The sequence below is a fragment of the Bufo bufo genome, chromosome 4 (assembly GCF_905171765.1).
Source record: "Bufo bufo chromosome 4, aBufBuf1.1, whole genome shotgun sequence".
NCBI classification, from domain to species: Eukaryota; Metazoa; Chordata; class Amphibia; order Anura; family Bufonidae; genus Bufo; species Bufo bufo.
Window position 1 is genome coordinate 220,726,995 of NC_053392.1, and position 23,756 is coordinate 220,750,750.

At 45.4% G+C, this 23,756-nt stretch overlaps 1 protein-coding gene across 8 annotated transcripts in view; it reads right to left on the reverse strand.

Annotated features, from left to right (window-relative positions):
• Positions 1-23,756, reverse strand: part of DLG1 (discs large MAGUK scaffold protein 1) — a 289,003-nt gene that overhangs the window by 128,509 nt on the left and 136,738 nt on the right. For all 8 annotated transcript variants that reach the window (XM_040428320.1, XM_040428319.1, XM_040428315.1 and 5 more), the window contains one exon: positions 8,208-8,306. In XM_040428320.1, the coding sequence (XP_040284254.1) occupies positions 8,208-8,306 (99 nt within the window). The remainder of the gene's footprint in view (positions 1-8,207; positions 8,307-23,756) is intronic.

The following is a 23,756-nucleotide window of genomic DNA, read 5'->3' on the forward strand; positions in this document are numbered from 1 at the left end:
GTTGCCGGGGTCTGATTCAATGGTGGCCTACTCCTGTGGTGGGTGATCTAAATGCCTGATTCTCTGCTGTGTAACCTCTCTCCTCCGTCTGGGTGTAGGGGTCAAAGTAACTAAATGGTGGCCTACTCCTGTGGTGGGTGATATGATGCCTGGTTCTCTGCTGTGGGACCTCTCTCCTTTGTCTGGGTGCTGTGGTCAAAATAATAGTAAGTGACCTTCTCCATTGGTGGGTGACTTGAAGCCTGATTCTGTGCTATGGGACCTCACTCCAATTAATATTGTTTAATTTTTATTTATTTTATGTTAACTCATCATTTCCCTATCTACATTTGTTTGCAGGGGATTTAACTACATTTTGCTGCCTTTTGCAGCCCTCTAGCCCTTTCCGGGTGTGTTTTACAGCCTTTTTAGTGCCCAAAAGTTCGGGTCCCCATTGACTTCTATGGGGTTCGGGTTCGGGATGAAGTTCGGGTCGAGTTCGGATCCCGAACCCGAACATTTTTCGAAAGTTCGGCCGAACTCGTCGAACCCGAACATCCAGGTGTTCGCTCAACTCTAGTGCCCGTCATCTATTATTCCAGCTCAAACTTATAAATGGATTGCCAGCAGTCTGCAATAAAGGTCCAACTAGGTGATCAGAGAGGAAAGGGTCCCTGCACAGTCTGACACTATCCAATCAGTCCTGCCAATGGCAAACTGTGCAGGGACACCCAACTGGTAACAACCAGATGGACATTCACTGCAGACAGTTGGCAATTCAATAATTCATAAATGTCTATCAGAAATAGAGGAATAGCAGAACAAAATCACATAATTAGATGCCACAGAATTGTTATTACATGGGGAATACAACTGGTTAGTAAAATAGACATGTCAGGAGAGGAGACCGGTCCTCTTTAACCCTCACACACATAATGACGTACAGTTACATCATGGTGCAGTATAAACTGTTTGGAGCAGGCTCGTGTGCTGGCTATGTGATCTAGTCGGCATCTGACCACAATGACTAATTGGCGATGACACCAATCCAGTCATTTAACTCAACAGATTCCACCGTTAATAGCGATCATAGCATATGTAAGGTTAGCAGAGAGAGGGGGGCTCCCTCTGCCCTCCAATCAGTGCTCCCACAGCAAAATCGCAGAGCTCAGATAGTAGCCATAACAGCCTAGGACCTTGAGAAAGTTTCCAAGGTTGCCATAGCTTACTGCCTGAAAAGCTGTACACCAGGCATGGCTTCTCAGCCAGCCTGTCAGAATCCCATTATTCTATTGTGGTCTATGGACTAAGAGATCAGAAGAGTGCATGTTCAGGTCCCCTCTAAGGGAACTAAAAATTACAGTAGGGAAAAAAAAAAAAAAAAAAAAAAAAAAAGTGTAAACACCCCCCCCCCCCCCCCCCCCCCAAAAAAAAACCCACAAGAATAAAAATGTAAATCATCCACTTTACCTGGTATTGCCAGTGTATACAGTAACAAAAAAGAAATAAAATGGCATGATTCGCCTTTTTGGTCACCTTGCCCTCCGCCCCCCCTAGGGTTGAGCGATATACCGGTATCACGATATACCGCGGTATTAAAATAACGGTGATATGGCGATATCGCCGTTTTGTAAATACTGCGGTATTTCGTGACGTCATAGGAGCGGTCATGTACGCTGACCGCTTCTAAATCTGCGGCCGCCCGCCCCAGCATGAACCGATACGGGACATTTGCAGAGTACTTCTACTCGTGCAAATGTCCCCAATACCTGCTGGCCGCTTGCGGCGGCGCTCTTAGCAGTTCGGCCGGCGTGGGGGAGGGAAGGAATTCTGTCACTCGCATTTCCTGCACCCGACCTCTGAGAGGACGCTGTGATCCGCGCAATTAACCCCTCAGGTGATCACAGCGTCCTCTCAGAGGTCGGGTGCAGGAAATGTGGGCAGTGCCCCCCTCCTCCCTCCCTCCCCAGTATTAATCATTGGAGGCCACAGGGTCGTCGTCCTCCTCCTCCCCCCATCATTGGTGGCAGTTTGCAGTTCCGATCGGAGTCCCAGCAGTGTAATGCTGGGGCTCCGATCGGTTACCATGGTAGCCAGGACGCTACTGAAGCCCTGGCTGCCATGGTATGTTAGTGAGCAGCATTATACTCACGTGCGTCGTGGCCGCCGGGCGCTCCTTCTTCTCATAGGTCTGTGCGGCGCATTGCTAATGCTATAAGCCTTAGCAATGCGCCGCACAGACAGAAGAAGGAGCGACCGGCGGCCACGACGCACGTGAGTATAATGCTGCTCACTAACATACCATAACAGCCAGGGCTTCAGTAGCGTCCTGGCTACCATGGTAACCAATCGGAGCCCCAGCATTACACTGCTGGGACTCCGATCGGAACTGCAAACTGCCACCAATGATGGGGGGAGGAGGAGGACGACGACCCTGTGGCCTCCAATGATTAATACTGGGGAGGGAGAGAGGAGGGGGGGCCCACTGCCACCAATGATGGGGGGACGACCCTGTGGCCTCCAATGATTAATACTGGGGAGGGAGGGAGGAGGGGGGCACTACCCACATCCACCAATGATGGGGGGACGACCCTGTGGCCTCCAATGATTAATTCTGGGGAGGGAGGAGGGGGGGCCGACTGCCACCGATGATCGGGGGGAAGACCCTGTGGCTTCCAATGATTAATACTGAGGAAGGAGGGGGGGCCCACTGCCACCAATGATGGGGGGGATGACCCTGTGGCCTCCAATGATTAATACTGGGGAGGGGGGGGCCCACTGCCACCAATGATGGGAGGGGGACCCTGTGGCCACTGCCACCAATGATTAATACTGGGGGGGGGGGGGGGGGGTGCACTGCCCACTGCCACCAATGATGGGGGGGGGGGGGGTGGGGGGAGACCCGGTGGCGACTGCCAGCAATGATTAATACTGGGGGGAAGGGGCACTGCCACCAATGATGGGGAGGGGGACCCTGTGGCCACTGCCAGCAATGATTAATACTAGGGGGGGGTTACCAGAGGGGGCTGATAAGAGGCTGGGGAACTGCCCGTCTGCCCCCATACAGTATAACGTCTCCTTGTGGCTGCCCCCCATACAGTATAACGTCTCCTTGTGGCTGCCCCTATACAGTGTAACGTTTCCTTGTGGCTGCCCCCATACAGTATAACGTCTCCTTGTAGCTGCCCCCATACAGTGTAACGTCTCCTTGTGGCTGCCCCTATACAGTGTAACGTCTCCTTGTGGCTGCCCCCATACAGTGTAACGTCTCCTTGTGGCTGCCCCCATACAGTGTAACGTCTCCTTGTGGCTGCCCCCATACAGTGTAACGTCTCCTTGTGGCTGCCCGGCTGCCCCCATACAGTATAACGTCTCCTTGTGGCTGCCCCCATACAGTATAACGTCTCCTTGTGGCTGCCCGGTTGCCCCCATACAGTGTAACGTCTCCTTGTGGCTGCCCCCATACAGTGTAACGTCTCCTTGTGGCTGCCCCCATACAGTGTAACGTCTCCTTGTGGCTGCCCCCATACAGTGTAACGTCTCCTTGTGGCTGCCCGGCTGCCCCCATACAGTATAACGTCTCCTTGTGGCTGCCCCCATACAGTATAACGTCTCCTTGTGGCTGCCCCCATACAGTATAACGTCTCCTTGTGGCTGCCCCATACAGTGTACATCTTCTTGTGGCTGCCCCATACAGTGTACATCTCCTTGTGGCTGCCCCCATACAGTATAACGTCTCCTTGTGGCTGCCCCCATACAGTGTAACGTCTCCTTGTGCCCCCCCCCCATACAGTGTAACGTCTTCTTGTTGCCCCCCATACAGTGTAACGTCTCCTTGTGGCTACCCCATACAGTATAACGTCTCCTTGTGGCTGCCCCCATACAGTATAATGTCTCCTTGTGGCCCCAAGTGTTTTTTTCTTCTAAATGGGCATTTATCGCGATATATATCGTTATCGCGATAAATTTCTTAATATCGTTATCGTGGGAATATTTTTGATATCGTCCAACCCTACGCCCCCCCAAAAAATAAAAAATGATAGCAGTCACAATATGATGGCAAGAAAATTTTTCTTCAAAAAGGTCATTTTTTCAAAGTAATAAAACATAATAAAAACTACTGTATATTAGAGTTGCACCGGGTATCGAAGTTTCGACACCCAATCGATACTTTTAGAGACGGATCAATACAATACTGGGTCTTACTATTTAAAGATACTAGGCTGCGATACGATCTGTTAGAGCGCATGCCATGTTCTCCTCAGCAGCACAGTGGAGAAGGAGGCAGTCCCTCCCTGCCCCCTGTGCCGCTGCCACCAATGACAGGAGAAATAAGAACAGGAGCGGAGGAATTGTGGCCACTGCGCCACCAATTAATATAATTAACACATTAATTTAAGTCTAGGCAGCGGTGTCGGCACCCACCCTCTATGACATGGAGCTGCAATCCCCAGCAATTAACCCCTCAGGTGCGGCCCCCCCCCTTCAGTATTATAACTATTATAATTATTGGTGGTGCAGTGGCCACAGGCGCCCCCACCAGTATTAAACTATTGGTGGCAGTGGCCACAGGGTCCCCTCCTCCTCATTGGTGGTGCAAGTGGCATCTTACGATCGGAGCCCCAGCAGTGTAATCCTGGGACTCTGATCAGTTACCATGGCAGCCAGGACGCTACTGAAGCCCTGCTGCCATAGTCGGCTCCCTGCTGCTGTGTGTACTATGCACAGGGCAGCAGTGAGTGTAAGATCCTATTCACTCTAATAGATCTCTATTAGGGTGAATAGTATAAGGGATTAAAAGATCCCAGGTTCTAGCCCCTAAGGCGGCTAATACACTGCTCAAAAAAATAAAGGGAACACTTAAACAACACAATGTAACTCCAAGTCAATCACACTTCTGTGAAATCAAACTGTCCACTTAGGAAGCAACACTGAGTGACAATCAATTTCACATGCTGTTGTGCAAATGGGATAGAAAACAGGTGGAAATTATAGGCAATTAGCAAGACACCCCCAATAAAGGAGTGGTTCTGCAGGTGGTGACAACAGACCACTTCTCAGTTCCTATGCTTCCTGGCTGATGTTTTGGTCACTTTTGAATGCTGGCGGTGCTTTCACTCTAGTGGTAGCATGAGACGGAGTCTACAACCTACACAAGTGGCTCAAGTAGTGCAGCTTATCCAGGATGGCACATCAATGCGAGCTGTGGCAAGAAGGTTTGCTGTGTCTGTCAGCGTAGTGTCCAGAGCATGGAGGCGCTACCAGGAGACAGGCCAGTACATCAGGAGACGTGGAGGAGGCCAACAACCCAGCAGCAGGACCGCTACCTCTGCCTTTGTGCAAGGAGGAACAGGAGGAGCACTGCCAGAGCCCTGCAAAATGACCTCCAGCAGGCCACAAATGTGCATGTGTCTGCTCAAACGTCAGAAACAGACTCCATGAGGGTGATATGAGGGCCCGACATCCACAGGTGGGGGTTGTGCTTACAGCCCAACACAGTGCAGGACGTTTGGCATTTGCCAGAGAACACCAAGATTGGCAAATTCGCCACTGGTGCCCTGTGCTCTTCACAGATGAAAGCAGGTTCACACTGAGCACATGTGACAGACGTGACAGTCTGGAGACGCCGTGGAGAACGTTCTGCTGCCTGCAACATCCTCCAGCATGACCGGTTTGGCATTGGGTCAGTAATGGTGTGGGGTGGCATTTCTTTGGAGGGCCGAACAGCCCTCCATGTGCTCGCCAGAGGTAGCCTGACTGCCATTAGGTACCGAGATGAGATCCTCAGACCCCTTGTGAGACCATATGCTGGTGCGGTTGGCCCTGGGTTCCTCCTAATGCAAGACAATGCTAGACCTCATGTGGCTGGAGTGTGTCAGCAGTTCCTGCAAGACGTAGGCATTGATGCTATGGACTGGCCCGTCCGTTCCCCAGACCTGAATCCAATTGAGCACATCTGGGACATCATGTCTCGCTCTATCCACCAGACTGTCCAGGAGTTGGCATATGCTTTAGTCCAGGTCTGGGAGGAGATCCCTCAGGAGACCGTCCGCCACCTCATCAGGAGCATGCACAGGCGTTGTAGGGAGGTCATTCAGGCACGTGGAGGCCACACACACTACTGAGCCTCATTTTGACTTGTTTTAAGGACATTACATCAAAGTTGAATCAGCCTGTAGTGTGTTTTTCCACTTTAATTTTGAGTGTGACTCCAAATCCAGACCTCCATGGGTTGAAAAATTTGATTTCCATTTTTTTATTTTTGTGTGATTTTGTTGTCAGCACATTCAACTATGTAAAGAACAAAGTATTTCAGAAGAATATTTAATTAACTCAGATCTAGAATGTGTTATTTTTGTGTTCCCTTTATTTATTTGAGCAGTGTAGTTAGTAAGTAAAAAAAACACACCAATACACTAAAAAAGTTTAAAATCGCCCCCTTTCCCAATTTTACATAAAATATGTAAACAATAAAAAATAAAATACACATTACTTATCGCCACGCCTGAAAAGTGCGAACTATTAAAATATTAAAAAAATATCTCCTATGCTGTGAATGCTGTAACAGGACAATAAAAAAAAAAAAAAAAAAAAACACGTGATTCGCCATTTTTTAGTCACCTTGTCCACCCAAAAAAATAGGATAGGACTGTTCTATTATGGGCTGGACGTTCCATAAAATGCGGAATGCATGCGTCTTTTTCAGTGTTTGATTTTTTGATCGAGTATCGCAATACTTTTTTATGATATTGAATTCGAATCAAAATTTTGGTATTGTGACAACGCTAACTGTATATAAATTACAAAGTGAACGTCATACTTGACAATTTTTCCAGTTTCACCAAAGATATTTTTTTCACCGTTTGCCAAAATAACTCATGGCGAAATAAATGCAAAAAAATAAGTCCTCATACAGCTATTTGAACAGAAATAGAAAATAAATTATAGCTCTTGGAAGGCAGGGAAGAAATAATGAAAATGAAAAAAAAAAAAAATGAAAAATTGGCCATGTCCTGAAAGGGTTAAGACTTACCGTACTTCACATGAGCAATATGGATATGAGCCCGGGTCAGTTCAGGGAAAAACTGATGGTTTTGCATGCAAATTTAAGCAGTTTTGTCTGCGATTCCGTTTAGTGTGTCAGTTTTTTTCCTGACTGGCAAAATCTGTTTTTGATGCTTTTCACGTGCATTTAGATAAACTGAAGAATAACACAACATCTCCTAGCAACCATCAGTGCATCCGGATGCCTTCAGTTTTTAACGCAACCACCATTCATTTCTAAGGGGTGAGGGCTGCGTGAGAAACAATGTAGAACATCCCGGATTTTTCCTGAGCGCAGAGATGATCAATGAAAGACAACACTCATGTGCACAGACCCATCGAGATAAATGGGTCAGGATTCAGTCCGGATGCTATCCATTTGCAACATGTATGGCATCTGCACAGAAAACTTACCTGGAATGCATTTTAAAAAAAAATCAAAAATGACTTGGCCTGCGATTGGCTGCATGGTCACATTTCCATGGGAAAGGGACCAGGACGTGCAAAAGCTAGTCTGGGCATGGAAAGTGTCAGAAAGAAAATAGTGGGGGTGGGGGGGTGTCTATAAGGCACTTTTTACAGCATTCTGTTTGTCTTTTTCTGGATGGATGACATGTTTAAATGACAGCTTATCTGTCCTCTGAGAACAGTGTTAAAGCTCATGCACATGAGCGTATTCATTTTGCAGTCCACAAACCACAGATCCTAAAAACACAGATGTCGGACATGTGCATGCTACAATTTACTTACTCCCTTTAATAGGAACTGCCTATTCCTGTCCGCAAAGTGGACAAAATCGGGACATGTTCAATCACACGCAAAACGGCCACACGGAGACTGATGAAATTCGTGTGTTATCTGGATTTTCTGCAGACCCAGAGAAATAAATGGGTCCGCGTGTGAGCCACAAAAAAAGCGGACCAAAACTATGGCCATGTGCATGAGTATCACGTTTGCTCCCTACATGTATAAAGTTGGTCACCATCAGAAATCACACATTTTAAGTCACTATGATCTTCAATTTCATACCATAATTTTGAACAGTGCGCTAAACAAAAAAGGCAAGCACAGCAAATTAAAATAAGAAACGGATATGGTAAATGTTACAATAACACAACAGAAACATGGAATATTAATGGAACACAAACAATTAAAGTAGAAAAACAGGGGAAAAACAAAAAGACCTGTGGAGTGGAAGATGGAATGACATTGTTCTCAGCAGGGACTGGTATAACAGGGATCACAGGGACAATGGGAGGGCAAGGAGCACCAGCATCTGTGGACTAAAAAAAGAAAAACATATTCAACCAAAATAAAGAAAATTAGGAGATGGTAAAGAAAATCAGTCAAATGAAGAACGGGAACTTATGTAAGTGATGTTATGTAAAGCGTATATACAACACACGAAGGATAAACTTCCATCCATAGTTTGAAGTGTTTCGCATGCAAAAACCAAATATCATCATGTAATTTGCTTATACACTTAATAGACCTACAATCTAATTGCAATTCTGGACAAAGTGCTTTGCTACCTGTCATTCTCCTCTGCCATTAACTTTCAGGGCACCGTACATACCATATTCTCCAGTTTGAGAGTTCATGTTAAAGGTGCTGTACCTTCATTGAATTCTATTTTAATCTAATTCACCAAGAAAAAAAAGAAATTCTCAAAAACCATGCTGCGGTTTTTGTCCGACCGCCTCTCGGCTTGTTTGCCGTGCTGTGGCCGGACCTCTCGTGAATGGGGCCGGAGCAGGCGTCCGGTGGCACGGTGGGATAGCGTAAGCATGGATCTGGCAGGCTGTTCCCCCGCCAGAACAGCCTGCCGGACCCTGCTGCCGCAAGTGTGAAAGTAGCGGCCAGCTCAAGCAGGATGGCTGCCCCCATAATCCTGTACAGGGTGTCCGCACATGACTTGACATGCAGCCTCAGCATATCAATATATGTTTGCAGCTATCTCCCATGGATTTTACAATGTGCAATGCAAAGGGTGAAATCTGTGGGAAAATCTGCAGTGTTTCCACATTGAAATGGCTGGCTGGCGCAGATATGCAAACACCCTAATAGATACTCAGACTTTTCAGATAAAGCATCTTCTCTGAAGAGAAGTGGTTTCCAGGTGTGGAGTACAGAGAAACCATAAATGATCTATCTGTTCAGGAAAATCAAGTACCTTCTCATACTCAAACACAAAAGACCACACATGTAGGTGAGTACACTACATTAGTGCACTACACATTGAACATATGCATCCCAGAAAGCTCCCTGTGGACAAACTGAGCATATTCCTATGACAGCACTGAGCCAGAGCTGTATGGAATAGTGGACGTTGCCCCTCCTTTACCATGGGGGGCAATTAGTGTTATGTGTCACCGTATATACATTGGGCCTGTCAGAGGTATACTTCAAGAAATCCTCCTTACGTATATCTCTGATTAAAAGCTCTGTTAGAGAGCTTAAATATAACTTATTGAGAACCAGATTTCAGCTGACAGGTTAAAATGAAAGACTATGGGAGGGGTTCATCAAGGCTGGTCTTCATATGCCCTGCGTCGCTGGAGGATGCACCTAATTTATGATGAAGCGCAGGCCTGGTCATAAATTAGCAGTATCCTCTGGTAGTCCGTGCACCTAAACAGACATCTACGGTAGCTGTGAGTTGATGTAGATTTTTTGTTTCATTTGAGCCAGAAAACTGTTGTAAATGAAGATAAATTGTCGCTGCCGCTGGACACACCCAGTCATGCTCTTGCCACGCCCCTTTTGAAAAGTGGCAAGTGCGTCATAAAAAATGGTGGATGAGACTATTTTTTAAAAAGTCACAGTTAAAAAGTTGCAAACACATATAAGGTCATTTATCAAACTAGTGTAAGCAACATATTCCTCCTTTCATGTTCTAAAGCAGCTGTCCAAAATGAAAGGTGGAATTTGATTGGTTGCTATGGGCAACTAAGCCAGTTCTACTTTACGCCAGTTTGATAAATAACGCTCATAGTCTGCGACTTTTTACCACCACTTTTCAGGTGCATAGAAATAAATCCGCCCTAAAAGGCATGATCTGCTAAGGCATGAGAGTACAATAACTAATCATACACGCACAACAAGAAGCTGGAGACTTCAACAATATACCAGAGAAATACTATTCATATGGAGAGGTCATCTAGTCCAGATATTTTCTATTCTTTACTGTTGTAATACAACAATATAGGTACAATATAGTGCTTAATGGGGTGTTCTGAAACTTTGATACTGATGACCTGTCATTAGTATCTGATCACTGGGGTTCCAATACCTGGGACCCCCGCCGATCAGCTGTTTGAGAAGGCACCAGCACTCATGTGAGCCTCTGAGTCTTCTCGCAGCTTACCAAGCACAGCGCCATACAGGAGCACCGGTGCCTTCTGAAATCGCTTATCGGGGGGTTCCAGATGTCTGACCCTAACTGATCAGATATTGATGACCTATCCACAATCTCGGAAAAGCCCTTTAAAAGGAGTTGTCTCACTTCAGCAAATGGCATTTATGATGTAGAGAAAGTTAATACAAGGCACTTACTAAAGTATTATTATCCATATTGACTCCTCTCCTGGCTTGATTAACCACATTATACATTGCTTGTTTCCATGGTTACAACCACCTTGCAATCCAGCAGCGGTGGTCGTGCTTCTAACACTATAGGAAAAGGTGCTGTCCGGGACCGTGGGAGCACACATATTCCTGCACTGTTTCCTATAGTGTGCAAGCAGGACCACCACTGCTGGATTGTATGGTGGTCGTAATCATGGAAACAAGCAGTGTATAATGTGATGGAAAAACTAATGAAGCCAGCAAAGGAGGCAACCCCTTTAAAAGACACAAGAAGATACTGGCTCTTCTATTTATAAGCGAAAGAGAGGGCTAGACACACAGGTATACATTTTATCTAAATATTGTTAGTTCTGTTAAATACCCGTATTTTTCGCTTTATAAGACGCACCTGATGACAAAACGCACCCCAAAATAAGATTTATTTTTATTTTTCCATCAGAACTCATATCAGACCCCCATAAATATCAGGACATCATATCAGCCCTCCATGTCAGAACCCCATCAGCCCTTCATTTCTGAACCCCATCAGCACTCAGATCAGAATAAAATAAACTCCTCTTACCTCTCCTGCTCATCTCCGGCAGAAGTCACGCTGTACGGGGTCAGGACAGTGCAGCGCCGGCCCCAGCAAAAAAAAAGACCAGGGAGGGAGAGTACCAGAAGCGCTTGCAGCGCGTCTTCCCCACTCCCGGCACCTAATGCATACTAGTGAGCGCTTCCATAATGGAAGCGCTCACTATTCTCTTTATAAGACGCACAGCCATTTTCCCCCCACTTTTGTCAGTTAACTGCTATACAAGTTAAAATACCGCACAAATAAAGAAACCGTTGTAAAGATGCTAAAAACTATCTGAAGGAACAATACTAGGAACAAGAAAAAGTACATACAAAGTAACCTTAAAAAAAACTATACCTTGATAAAGGAATAATTTGACCATGACCCATCAGACCACCAGCCACTGGTTGCTTTGACTTTCACAGTGCTTCTTGTGGGGCTTTTTTTCACACTGTCACGGAGATTAGTAAATTTGCCTTTGCTTTTTGAGGATGAAGGTAAAGTTGAGGAACTGTAAGATCTTTGCATGCATGTCTGTTGAAGGTGGTGGACTGAGGGATGGTGCAGTTTCTGGCGAATTTCTACTGCATTTCTAGAAAGACTGGCCATGACCCGCTGCTCAAAACCCCTTCAGATAGCTTCTATCAGAAATACTAGGCACAACAAAAGCTTTTTCCTGCAGCTCACCAACCCGTTTGTTAATTAAGCTGCACCAGCGGAATGAGAAAAGACAGACAGCCCTGTTCCTGGGCATGGATAATCAATTCTCAGCACAGATTAATATGTGCGATACAAAGGTCAGATCACATAAGCCACTATTGATGGCCAGACACATACTGACATTATAAGACTGTTTTAAAAAGAGTTGAAACTTTCTAATTTGATTGATTCATAAGTAAATTGCTAACTTCAAGCACATTTAATTCTAGAGAGATAAAGAAGAGGAAAAACGTACTAGAGGAATCTACATACAGCTGGAAAACAAGGATATGAGCATCTTTCAGCTCAATGGAGACGCCATAAATATCCAATAACTGTGGCTCTCTTGTTTGCAGTACATGGGAGTCACAGGAACAGATAAGGGAAGTATATCTGGATGGTGCGGTTAAAACAGCATCAAGAAACCGCAATTAAAAGCCACATGCGTTTTCCCCATGGTTTTTGATGTAACTGCAGTTTTTACAAGTGAAACATTCACTTAAATGGGTTGTCAGAGTCCACAGCATAGGTCATCATTATCCGATTGGTGGGGCTGTCTGACTCCAGTGAGTGCCACAGCCTTCTTGCAGGTTACCAAGCACAGCGCTGTCTGAGCTTTGTATTGCATCTCAGCCCCACTATGAGCATGACATCACTGGCCTAGGAAGAAACCTCAAATGTCGGCAGGGGTGGATTGGCCATAGACCCTACAGGGAAATTTACCACTGGGCCGATGCATTAGGGGGCACTCAAGCCCTCTTGATGGCCGCAGGCTAGGTACATAATGATATGATGCTCAACGGCCGCAGGTGCCCACCTAAACTCAACTGTATTATTGTCCTCATGATGGTAAATACTGTAGTGAGGGCAGCAGTATTTTGTGCTGTCTTGTGGTAATTGGTTCTGCTGGGGCGGTATTCTGCGCTGCACTACAGTATTGCAGGCCCGGCTACGTCGGTTGTCCTTGAGTACTTGTTTTGGCCTATCTACTGTCAGATTGAAGCCACCTACAACAAAGGGCCACTTTTAGTTTTTTTTTTTTCTTTAAGCTCCCAATCCACTCCTGTATGTCGGGACTCAAATCCCCACCAATCATATATACTGATTACTGATCCTGAGAATTGGTCATCAGTATTAAAATCTCAGAGAACCCTTTTAACTTCAAACCCACAAGGACAGTCACCATTACCAATTGCAATATAAATGCCACCTTTATTAAAAATCCATTCAAAAAAGCTGGCCAACACAGTCATGTAGCATACTGATAAGGTACACTTGTGGAGTTGTTTTACTAACATTGTTTTTGTATGGCAAGGTTTGGTGGAGGACCTTGAGACATTTATGGGATGCTTGAACAACCACCAACACAACCTCAAAGTCTCCTCAAGTACAGTTACCAGAGAATTGATATATTAGATGTGTCTATTCAGATGGCGGAACAAGGTGATGCAACAACTCGTGTATTCAGGAAAGAAGCCTAGGTTAATCCACGGCTGCACGCTAGATCCTCGCACTCTAGACATCTTAGGGCTCTTTCACATCAGCGTTCATTACTTCTGTTACAGAAGCAGAACAACGAAAATAACAGAAGTGAGCGCTGTATTCAACACATAACAGGAACAGAGCCGAACAGATCCCAGTTACTATATGTTCGGCAGAAAGCTTTTTTTTTTGTGGAATAAAAAGTCCTGTATGCAGGTCTTTTCCCTCCGCTATTTTTGATTAAAAAAATTGTGACAGAAATGCAGATGTGAACATGCCCTTACTGACAACATAGGACAGTTCTGAGAATGGGAGGACTTGTTCAATGAATCAGGAGCTATAGGGAAAGCCAAAGATATTAACCATTGGACCCTACTTACTACAAAACAGAAACCAATGTGGTGATGAAGGGAGATTCAGCATTACATTTAACACAAGACTCCAAGAACTAAGAGCTGCCCTTCAAAAATGTTGGGTGCATCTATTGCCTGATAATACACTATCAAGATTTGTGTAAAAATACCCTCCTAGACATATAGGAGATCCTGCAACTTGAGGGATAACTTGGTTAGCAGTGGTGCATGGCCAGCCTTAAGGCCCCTTTACAGTGCTGGGCATGTTATCGCTAACGAGCATTCGTACGAGTGATTTTCAGCGATAATCTACCCGTGTAAAGTTGCTGCCAATTACCAGCTGAATGAGTGAAGCGATTGTTTAATCGGGTAATAGGAATATTCGTGTGGACACTGTTTGCAGTCATCAGATCATGGCATCTAAACAAATACTGCTGCCGGCAAACAATTATTCTGTAGGGCGACAAGCGATGGCATTAGTAATAATAACTGCTTCCTATACTGTGGAGGAGATCGCTGCATGTAAATGTAAAGGTCTCCTTCACTGACGAGCAAGTGATTGTCAGGAAGGAATGCTTCATCTGCTCCATGGGCCATGTAAAGGGGGGACTTGTGAACATACCATAAACTCCCATCTCGTTACTTCACCAATAAGACTGCTCATTGGACTCCTAAGTATAGAAAGAGCAAGAACTTAAAGGAGTATTCCCATATAGGACATTGGTGGCACATCGCTAGAACCGACCTCTGGGACCCGCACCTATACTTAGAACAGAGCCCTCAAAGTGCCAGAGGGCGCATAGTGCATGCGTGGCCACACTTCGATCATAAGGACCGGTCCATTTTTCACCATAAAGGGAACCTGTCACCTGGATTTTGGGTATAGAGCTGAGGACATGGGTTGCTAGATGGCCGCTAGCACATCTAATACCCAGTCCCCATAGCTCTGTGTGCTTTTATTGTGCAAAAAAACGATTTTATACATATGCAAATGACCCTGAGAGAGTCAGAGCTTGAACATAAGACTCTTCTCCGGTCACACAAGATGTAACTCTTATGTTAATTTGCATAAAAGGCGGGAACTACAAAAATACATAATACTTATTGAATTAGTCTGCAAATTAAATTAAAAGTGTAATTTATATGTTTAAGGTAACACAATGAACATTTAGAAATGCTCAGTGAGGGTAGCATAGTAGAGGTGACAGGTTCCCTTTAAGGACCAGACTGATCTTTGCAAATCTGACATGTGTCACTTTATGTGGTGAAAACACTTTTACTTATCCAAGCCATTCTGAGATTGTTTTCTCGTCACATATTGTACATCATGACAGTGGTAAATGAGTCAAAATATTTCATTTTTATTTATAAAAAAATACCAAAATTTATTTAAGAAATTGAAAAATTTGCAAGTTTCCAAATTTCTATTTCTTTCCTCTAAAACAGATAGTGATACCTCAATAGTTATTACCGTATTTTTCGCCCCATAAGACGCACTTTTTCCTCCCCAAAAATGGGAGGAAAATGCCCCTGCGTCTTATGGGTCGAATGCTGACAGTTTAACATCGCTGGACGCGATGTACGGAGCGGGGGCCGGGGGAGGGACTGGGAGGAGGAGCTGGGGGCCGGCAATAGCGGTGGGGCGGGGCGGTCACTGTACTATAGCCCCGCCCCACCGCTCCGGTATACTAATATAAAATGTATTATTGAATTAAAAGTTATTAAACATGCCCCCTCACTCCTAATAGTACCGTATATCTTAATTTCTTCTGTATAATGCCGGCAGGCAGGACGGGCGGGCGGCAGCGTAACTCCCTGATGTCACGTGCCTGCGCCGCCTGCTTTATGAATGAAGCAGGCGGTGCAGACAAGTGACGTCACTGAGGGACGCGCCGGCCGCCCGGCCCGCCTGCCGGCATTATACAGAAGAAATTCGGATATACGGTACTATTAGGAGTGAGGGGGGCATGTTTAATAACTTTCAATTCAATAATACATTTTATATTTGTATGCGGCGGCGGGGGCGGGGGGCACACGGAATCTGTGGATGGCACAGTTAAGGGGTGGGGGTCTGTGGATGGCACTGTTATGGGCTGGGGGATCTGTGGATGGCACTGTTATATATGTGTCATCCACAGACCCCCCCACCCCATAACAATGCCATCCACAGTGCCCCCCCCCCTGCCCATAACAGTGCCATCCACAGATTCCCCCCCCCCCCCCCCTGTAACAGTGCCATCCACAGATTTCCCCCCCCCCTGTAACAGTGCCATCCACAGATTCCCCCCCCCCCCCCCGTAACAGTGCCACCCACAGATTCCCCCCCCCTGTAACAGTGCCATCCACAGATTCCCCCCCCCCCCCCCCTGTAACAGTGCCATCCACAGATCCCCCCCCCCTGTAACAGTGCCATCCACAGATTCCCCCCCCCCCCTGTAACAGTGCCATCCACAGATCCCCCCCCCCCCTGTAACAGTGCCATCCACAGATTCCCCCCCCCCTGTAACAGTGCCATCCACAGATCCCCCCCCCTGTAACAGTGCCATCCACAGATCCCCCGCCCCCTGTAACAGTGCCATCCACAGATCCCCCGCCCCCTGTAACAGTGCCAGCCACAGATCCCCCGCCCCCTGTAACAGTGCCAGCCACAGATTCCCCCCCCCCTGTAACAGTGTCCGTCATCCACAGATCCCCCCATAAGTGTCCGTCACCCACAGATTCCCCCCATAACAGTGTCCGTCATCCACAGACCACCATTAGTTCCAAACCCACCAAAAGCACACCTTTTGGTTAAAAACATTTTTTTTCTTATTTTCCTCCCCAAAAACCTAGGTGCGTCTTATGGGCCGGTGCGTCTTATAGGGCGAAAAATACGGTACTTTACATTTCCCATATGTCTACTTCATGTTTGGATCATTTCGTTAATGCCATTTTATTTTCTGGGGACGTTAGAAGACATAAGTTTAGAAGTAAAATCTTGAAATTTTTCAGAAAAATTTCCAAAACCCACTTTTTAAAGGACCAGTTCAGGTCTGAAGCCACTTTGAGGCTTACATAATAGAAACCACCCCATTTTAGAAACTACACCCCTCAAGGTATTCAAAACTGATATACAAATGTTGTTGCATGGAATAGCCTTCCTGCAGAAGTGGTAGCTGCAAATACAGTGAAGGGGTTTAAGCATGCATGGGATAGGCATAAGGCCATCCTTCATATAAGATAGGGCCAGGGGCTATCCATAGTATTCAGTATATTGGGCAGACTAGATGGGCCAAATGGTTCTTATCTGCCGACACATTCTATGTTTCTATGTTGTTAACCCTTTAGGTGTTCCACAAGAATTAATTGAAAATGGATATGAAATTTCAGAATCACTTTTCTTGGCAGATTTTCCATTTTAATAATTTTTTCCCACTAACAAGGATTAACAGCCAAACTAAATATTTATTGCCCCGATTCTGTAGTTTACAGAAACACCCCATATGTTGTTGTAAACTGCTGTACGGGCACACAGAAGGGCGCAGAAGGAAAGGAACGCCGTATGGTTTTTAAAGGGCAGATTTCACTGGGATAATTTTAATTTGCCATGTCACATTTGAAGACCCCCTGATGCACCCCAAGAGTAGAAACTACAAAAAAGTGACCCCGTTTTGGAAACTATGGGATAAGGTGGCAGTTTTATTGGTAGTATTTAAGGGTACATATAAGTTTTGGTTGCTCTATATTACACTTTTTATGAGGCAAGGTAACAAAAAAAAATAGCTCTTTTGGCACTGTTTTTATGTTTTGTTATTTACAATGTTTATCTGACAGGTTAGATCATGAGATATTTTTGTAGTGCAGGTTGTTACGGACGCGACAATACCAAATATGACTAGTTTTTTTTGTGTCTCCATATTCTGAAAGCCATAGTTTTTGTTATTTTTAGTCTTATTTTTAGTCTTTTTGATTACACTTTTTGTGATGTAAGGTGACAAAATGGCTTTTTGACATTGTTTTTATATTTTTAATTTAAATTGTATACACTATTTTTGAAACAAAAAAATAATCATGTTTTAGTGTCACCATAGTCTGAGAGCCATAGTTTTTTTATTTTTTGGGAGATTCTCTTAGGTACGGTATCATTTTTGCTTTATGAGAGGTTGGTACAATTTTGGGGTGCATAGGACTTTCATTGCTTGCTATTACACTTTTTGTGATGTAAGTTTTTTCTATTTTTTTTTACACTGTTTTTTTTTATGGTGTCTATCGGACGGGGTGGATCAGGTGATATATTTATAGAGCCGGTCTATACGGACGCGGCGATACATAATATGTGCGTTTATTCATATTCTTTTGCTATTTTTTTATTATAAAAATCAGGGGAAAGGGCATTTTTTTTTTTTTTTAACTTGAAACTTTTTAAAAAAAAAGTGTTTTGAATAAAGAAAAAAAAACTTTTTTCTTTTTTTTTTTACATTTTATTTCTGTCCCACTCTGGGACTTAAACTTTGGGGGTCTGATCCCCTCTGCAATGCATTGCCTGTTAGTGTATGACACTGAGTCATACACTAACAGGTTGCCTAGGAGACCCAGCCTGAGGCTGGATCTCATCGGCACCCGTAGAAGGCAGTTCCTGATGCCGTGCAAGGCATTGGGCAGCCTCTGCACGGCATCGGGCTACCTTCTGAGACATCGAGTCCCCGCCACAGCAGCGCAGAGACTCGATGCGCTCCCTCACCCGCCACTTCTATGTCACGGTCAGCGCGGACCGCAGCATAGCAGGGGTTAATCTGCCGGCGGATACAACAGGGGCCCGGCTACTAAGGACTGCCGGACCCCTGCAGTGATTGGGCGAGCACCGCTACGGTGCCCGCCCTATCAGCCCGCTGTACATGTATGGCGGAATGCATTCTGCCAATGCATCCCCCGCCGTACATGCACGGCGGTTTGCGTTAAGGGGTTAAAGGTACTAACAAAATATGTTAAACTGGAAAATACACTTTACAGCACTGCTTTGGAAACATTTAGTCTTCTCAAGCCTTCATTTACTTAGTAAATCCATCTGAATGAAAAGGGCCAAGGTGGTTTGTGTGTAAACCCAGCATTAGCTACACACTGAACAGAGTTCACAAGGCACTGATTCAGCGACATATGGAAGGAGCTGGTTTTAAATTCCCAGGCACATATGCTCTCTGCTGCAATAGGAGGCCAGATCAGGCTGATAAGCATAGTGTTTTAATACAGTAGCCTTTAAGGACAGTTGGAGACATAATTAGAGGAAGTCAGATGGATAAATCAATCAACCAGTTTGTGATGCCAAAAGCTTGCCTGGAAGTGATCAACATAACCACTATACAGTAAAACAAATCCTTACGTCTATCGATGTTTACCAGGGAACCTGGCACACTGAACACGGTGTCTGAGATGCAGGCAGCATATCATAGAGCAGGAGGAGCGGAGCAGATTGATATGTAGTTTTATGGGGAAAGATTCAGAATAAATTTTCTTTCATTTACTTTAATACCTGATCTCCTGTGGGTTGTCCTATTCCCTGACTGACACCTTTCCTTGTAGGACTATACATATAGAGATGGCTGTCAATCACCAATAAGACTGCTCATTGGACTCCTAAGTATAGAAAGAGCAAGAACTTAAAGGAGTATTCCCATATAGGACATTGGTGGCACATCGCTAGAACCGACCTCTGGGACCCGCACCTATACTTAGAACAGAGCCCTCAAAGTGCCAGAGGGCGCATAGTGCATGCGTGGCCACACTTCGATCATTTCTAAGGGACTGCTGAAAATAGCTGAGTGGCACGCTCTGCCATTTTCATGAGTCCCATAAGCTCCGAAGTAAATGGATCGGTCAGTTACTTTTGGCAACCCATAGAAATGAATTGAGGGTGTCCACTAGCGATATGCCCCCAATGTCCAAGATGGAAACACACCTGTAATGAAATGCAAGTTATTCAGAATGTATCAACACAAAACACATATATATATATATATATATATATATATATATATACACACACACACACACACTTCAATGTTTTGAACCATGGACTTTCAGACTTCATATCTCACCATCCACTACAGCTTTGAATGTGAGACTACCATTATTTTATAGACAATCATCTTGGCTATCTCATACATAAATTGGACTTACAACTATTTAGCATATGATTAGTTTTGCTCCTGATGGAACAATCTTTCTTCTTGTATACTACAAATTACAACCTGTTCTCACATTCCCTAATAGCTCAGTGTGTTATTAGGTTGATTCCCAAGCGAAAGGTCACTGGCTTGAATCCAGGAGCAGCCATGAAGATTGCCCAAGAAAAGAGAAATAGCATTAGCTCATGGTAACGCAGCACTTCTTGGATAAAAAGTGAAAAAATACGAAATTTATTCAACACATGTTGATACAGGCAACGTTTCAGCTCTCTCACAGAGCCATTATCAAGCCAAGAGAATTGGTAAGCAAGTATGACAGTCTGCATAGTAAGGAACAGTAAGTTGTGCCCACGTGGAAAAAACCGCTGGCGCCGAGACAAGAAGGATGGCAATCGCCATCTTAAATAGTGAAAGGATGGAGGCAATTGGCCTCCGTAGCAGGGCTGGGGCATGCGCACGGGAAATGGTGCATGCGCAATGTATGAAGTTAGGATTGTTAGCTGAAAACTTGAAGGCGCGGAGGAGGTGATGACCATCGCAACAAAACTGGAGCGGGTGCGCACACGCACTAGGAAAGGCTAGGTTACTAGCTGCTGTCAAAACGTGGCGCAAGCGCACTAAGCAAAGAGAGTAATGAAGCCATCTTGGTTCGAGCCAATAATGTGGTAGCACTGACTGCATTCATCAGCACAACAAGAACACAGATACCGGCAAGTTTTCAGCTGAAAATCCCAACTTCATTCATTGCGCATGCCCCGGCCCTGCTACGGAGGCCAATTGCCTCCACCCTTTCACTATTTTGGCGATTGCCATCCTTCTTGGCTCTGCGCCATTTAAGCATGCACATTTTCTCAGCTGTTCTCAGCACTCCAAAAGAAGTGAATGGAGCATGCTGGGAGTTGTAGTTTGACAACAGCTGGAGTGCTGGAGGTTGCTGACCCCTGAGGATAGGCCATCAATATGAAGATTGTAGAAAACCCTTTTAAGGCTTTGGATAACTATTCCTACCATACAAGGCAATAACTTGGCCATCCTAGACACGGGGAATGTACTGGGTACAATCTATGACCATTTGTCACTACTGCCGCCTGTATGGATCACAATTATTCATGCAGCTCCAGTACATTCTCCAGCTATGCACATTGGACATATTCATTCAACTCAATGAGTGTCCCTGGTGGAGCTTTCTATTTTCCTCCTTCAGGCACCAAAGCACACCCTGGGGCCAGTTCCATTGAAATCCAATTAACCCTAGCATGTTCTGACACACAAGGATTGCACATTTCCTATGTAAACAGCAATATGTCTATTTAAAACCCATGGCTCAAGTTTTACAAGACCCAAGTGCCAAAATGCCACCAAGAGACCAACCATAACTAAAAGCAAGCATTCGCACAGAAAACCACTGAGGCTCTGAACTACACATTTTTCCGAGCAGCCGGTTAACCAGACCCAGCAATGAGTGCTCGGACATTATTTTCTTTCAAGAAAACCATAAATAAATTAAAAAATATGCAACCGCATATCCAATCAACTGACAAGCCGTCTGTGAGAGTATCTACCAACTCAGAGAAGGTTATCCATGGTGACACCATGGCAACATGAGAAGCAGTCTATGGAGACCTGCTTCCATGACAAGGTTATATCATTAGCAGAAACTCCAATAATTGCACGATGCAGACTCCAAGGGGTGCACAGACGTGCACCGAACCCAAGACTTTCTACTGTTAATATTACAACATAACAGAATTACATTCGTCTGGACAGTGGAAGCTCAGACGGTGAGCTTCAAGCTGAACAAGCTGAATGTGGCATGGTGTGAATGCTAACTAGTCTGAAACCTAAAATATCCATCACGGAGCTGCGCCACCATTGACAGTATTCAGCCCTCTTCCCCATCAGAGGAGGTTACACCAATTCTGCCCAGTAAAAAGAGCACACCGCTGACAGCATGGTGTCCTCCTCCAGCATTGATCTCCAATAGGGCTCGTTCCACAGCCAATTGTGGTTTTCATTTATATATAGCCAGACAGGAATATGTAGCATATTCTGCTAACAGAAAGCGGTGCCCATGAGAGCATCTGCCAGTAACAGCCACTCTTATGTAACTACCATGAGTAGCAATATGGAAGAAACACTAAAGTGACTACTGGGAGAAGATGGAAGCTACCGCTATGACTATTAAGCCTCATGCACACGACCGTTGTTCTGGTCCGCATCTGAGCTGCAGTTTTTGCGGCTCGGGTGCGGACCCATTCACTTCAATGGGGCCGCAAAAGATGCGGACAGCACTCAGTGTGCTGTCCGCATCCGATGCTCCGTTCCGTGGCCCCGCAAAAAAAATATAACCTGTCCTATTCTTGTCCGCTTTGCGGACAAGAATAGGCATTTCTACAATGGGCCACCTGTTCCGTTCTACAAATTGCGTAAGGCACATGAGCGGCTTCCGTGTTTTGCGGATCCACAATTTGCGGACTGCAAAAAACGGAAGTGTCGTGTGCATGAGGCCTTAGGCATGGGAGGGCACTGAAGTAACTACAGGGAGAAGATGGAAGGTACTGCTGTGACTAATAGGCATGGGAGGGCACTGAAGTAACTACAGGGAGAAGATGGAAGGTACTGCTGTGACTATTAGGCATGGGAGGGCACTGAAGTAACTACAGGGAGAAGATGGAAGGTACTGCTGTGACTATTAGGCATGGGAGGGCACTGAAGTAACTACAGGGAGAAGATGGAAGGTACTGCTGTGACTATTAGGCATGGGAGGGCACTGAAGTAACTACAGGGAGAAGATGGAAGGTACTGCTGTGACTAATAGGCATGGGAGGGCACTGCTGTGACTACAGGGAGAAGATGGAAGGTACTGCTGTGACTATTAGGCATGGGAGGGCACTGAAGTAACTACAGGGAGAAGATGGAAGGTACTGCTGTGACTAATAGGCATGGGAGGGCACTGCTGTGACTACAGGGAGAAGATGTAAGGTACTGCTGTGACTATTAGGCATGGGAGGGCACTGCAGTGACTACAGGGAAAAGATGGAAGGTACCGCTGTGACTATTAGGCATGGGAGGGCACTACAATGACTACAGGGAGAAGCTGGAAGGTACCGCTGTGACTATTAGGCATGGGAGGGCACTGCTGTGACTACAGGGAGAAGATGTAAGGTACTGCTGTGACTATTAGGCATGGGAGGGCACTGCTGTGACTAGTAGGAAGGAGGAAACTCACTGCTGCAGCTTAAAGGGAATGTGTCATTAGAAGATTACCTATTGTTTAAATCACGTTTTCATATTTAACATATTTTTAAAGAATTTTTGGTGGAGTCATATTTAATTATCCATATCACTATCTATATTTAAAAAAAACCATAAAATCCTGCAGTTTTAGCTCTGGCAAGTAAAGCCTGCATCACACCAGGCGATTGTCAGCTGATCATCACTAAAAAGCATTCAAAGGAATGTTCCTTACTTTACTTTCACACTATAGCGGCATGGAACTCCGTCAGGCTGTTCCGGCAGGTGAACAGCCTGTCTGATATGTGCTGCCGCTAGTGCACACGTGCCCACGGACTACCGCTACGGCCCCATTGACTATAATGGGGGCGGGCCGGAGTTCCGGCGGCAGCACAGCAAACATGCTGAGAGGCGGCTAGAATAAAACTACGACATATTGTGTGCACTAGCAGCAGCACGCATCAGACAGGCTGTTCACCGCCGGAACAGCCTGCCAGAGTTCCTTACCGATAGTGTGAAACTAGCCTTAGCGATGATCTGCCTGTATAATACTGCCACCGATTACCTGAAGAATGAGCAAACTCGTTCATCAAGTAATCGGAATATTTCAGCAGGTTTAAAAGAAAAATCATTGCTTGCCGGTGGCAGATCGTGCTGTGT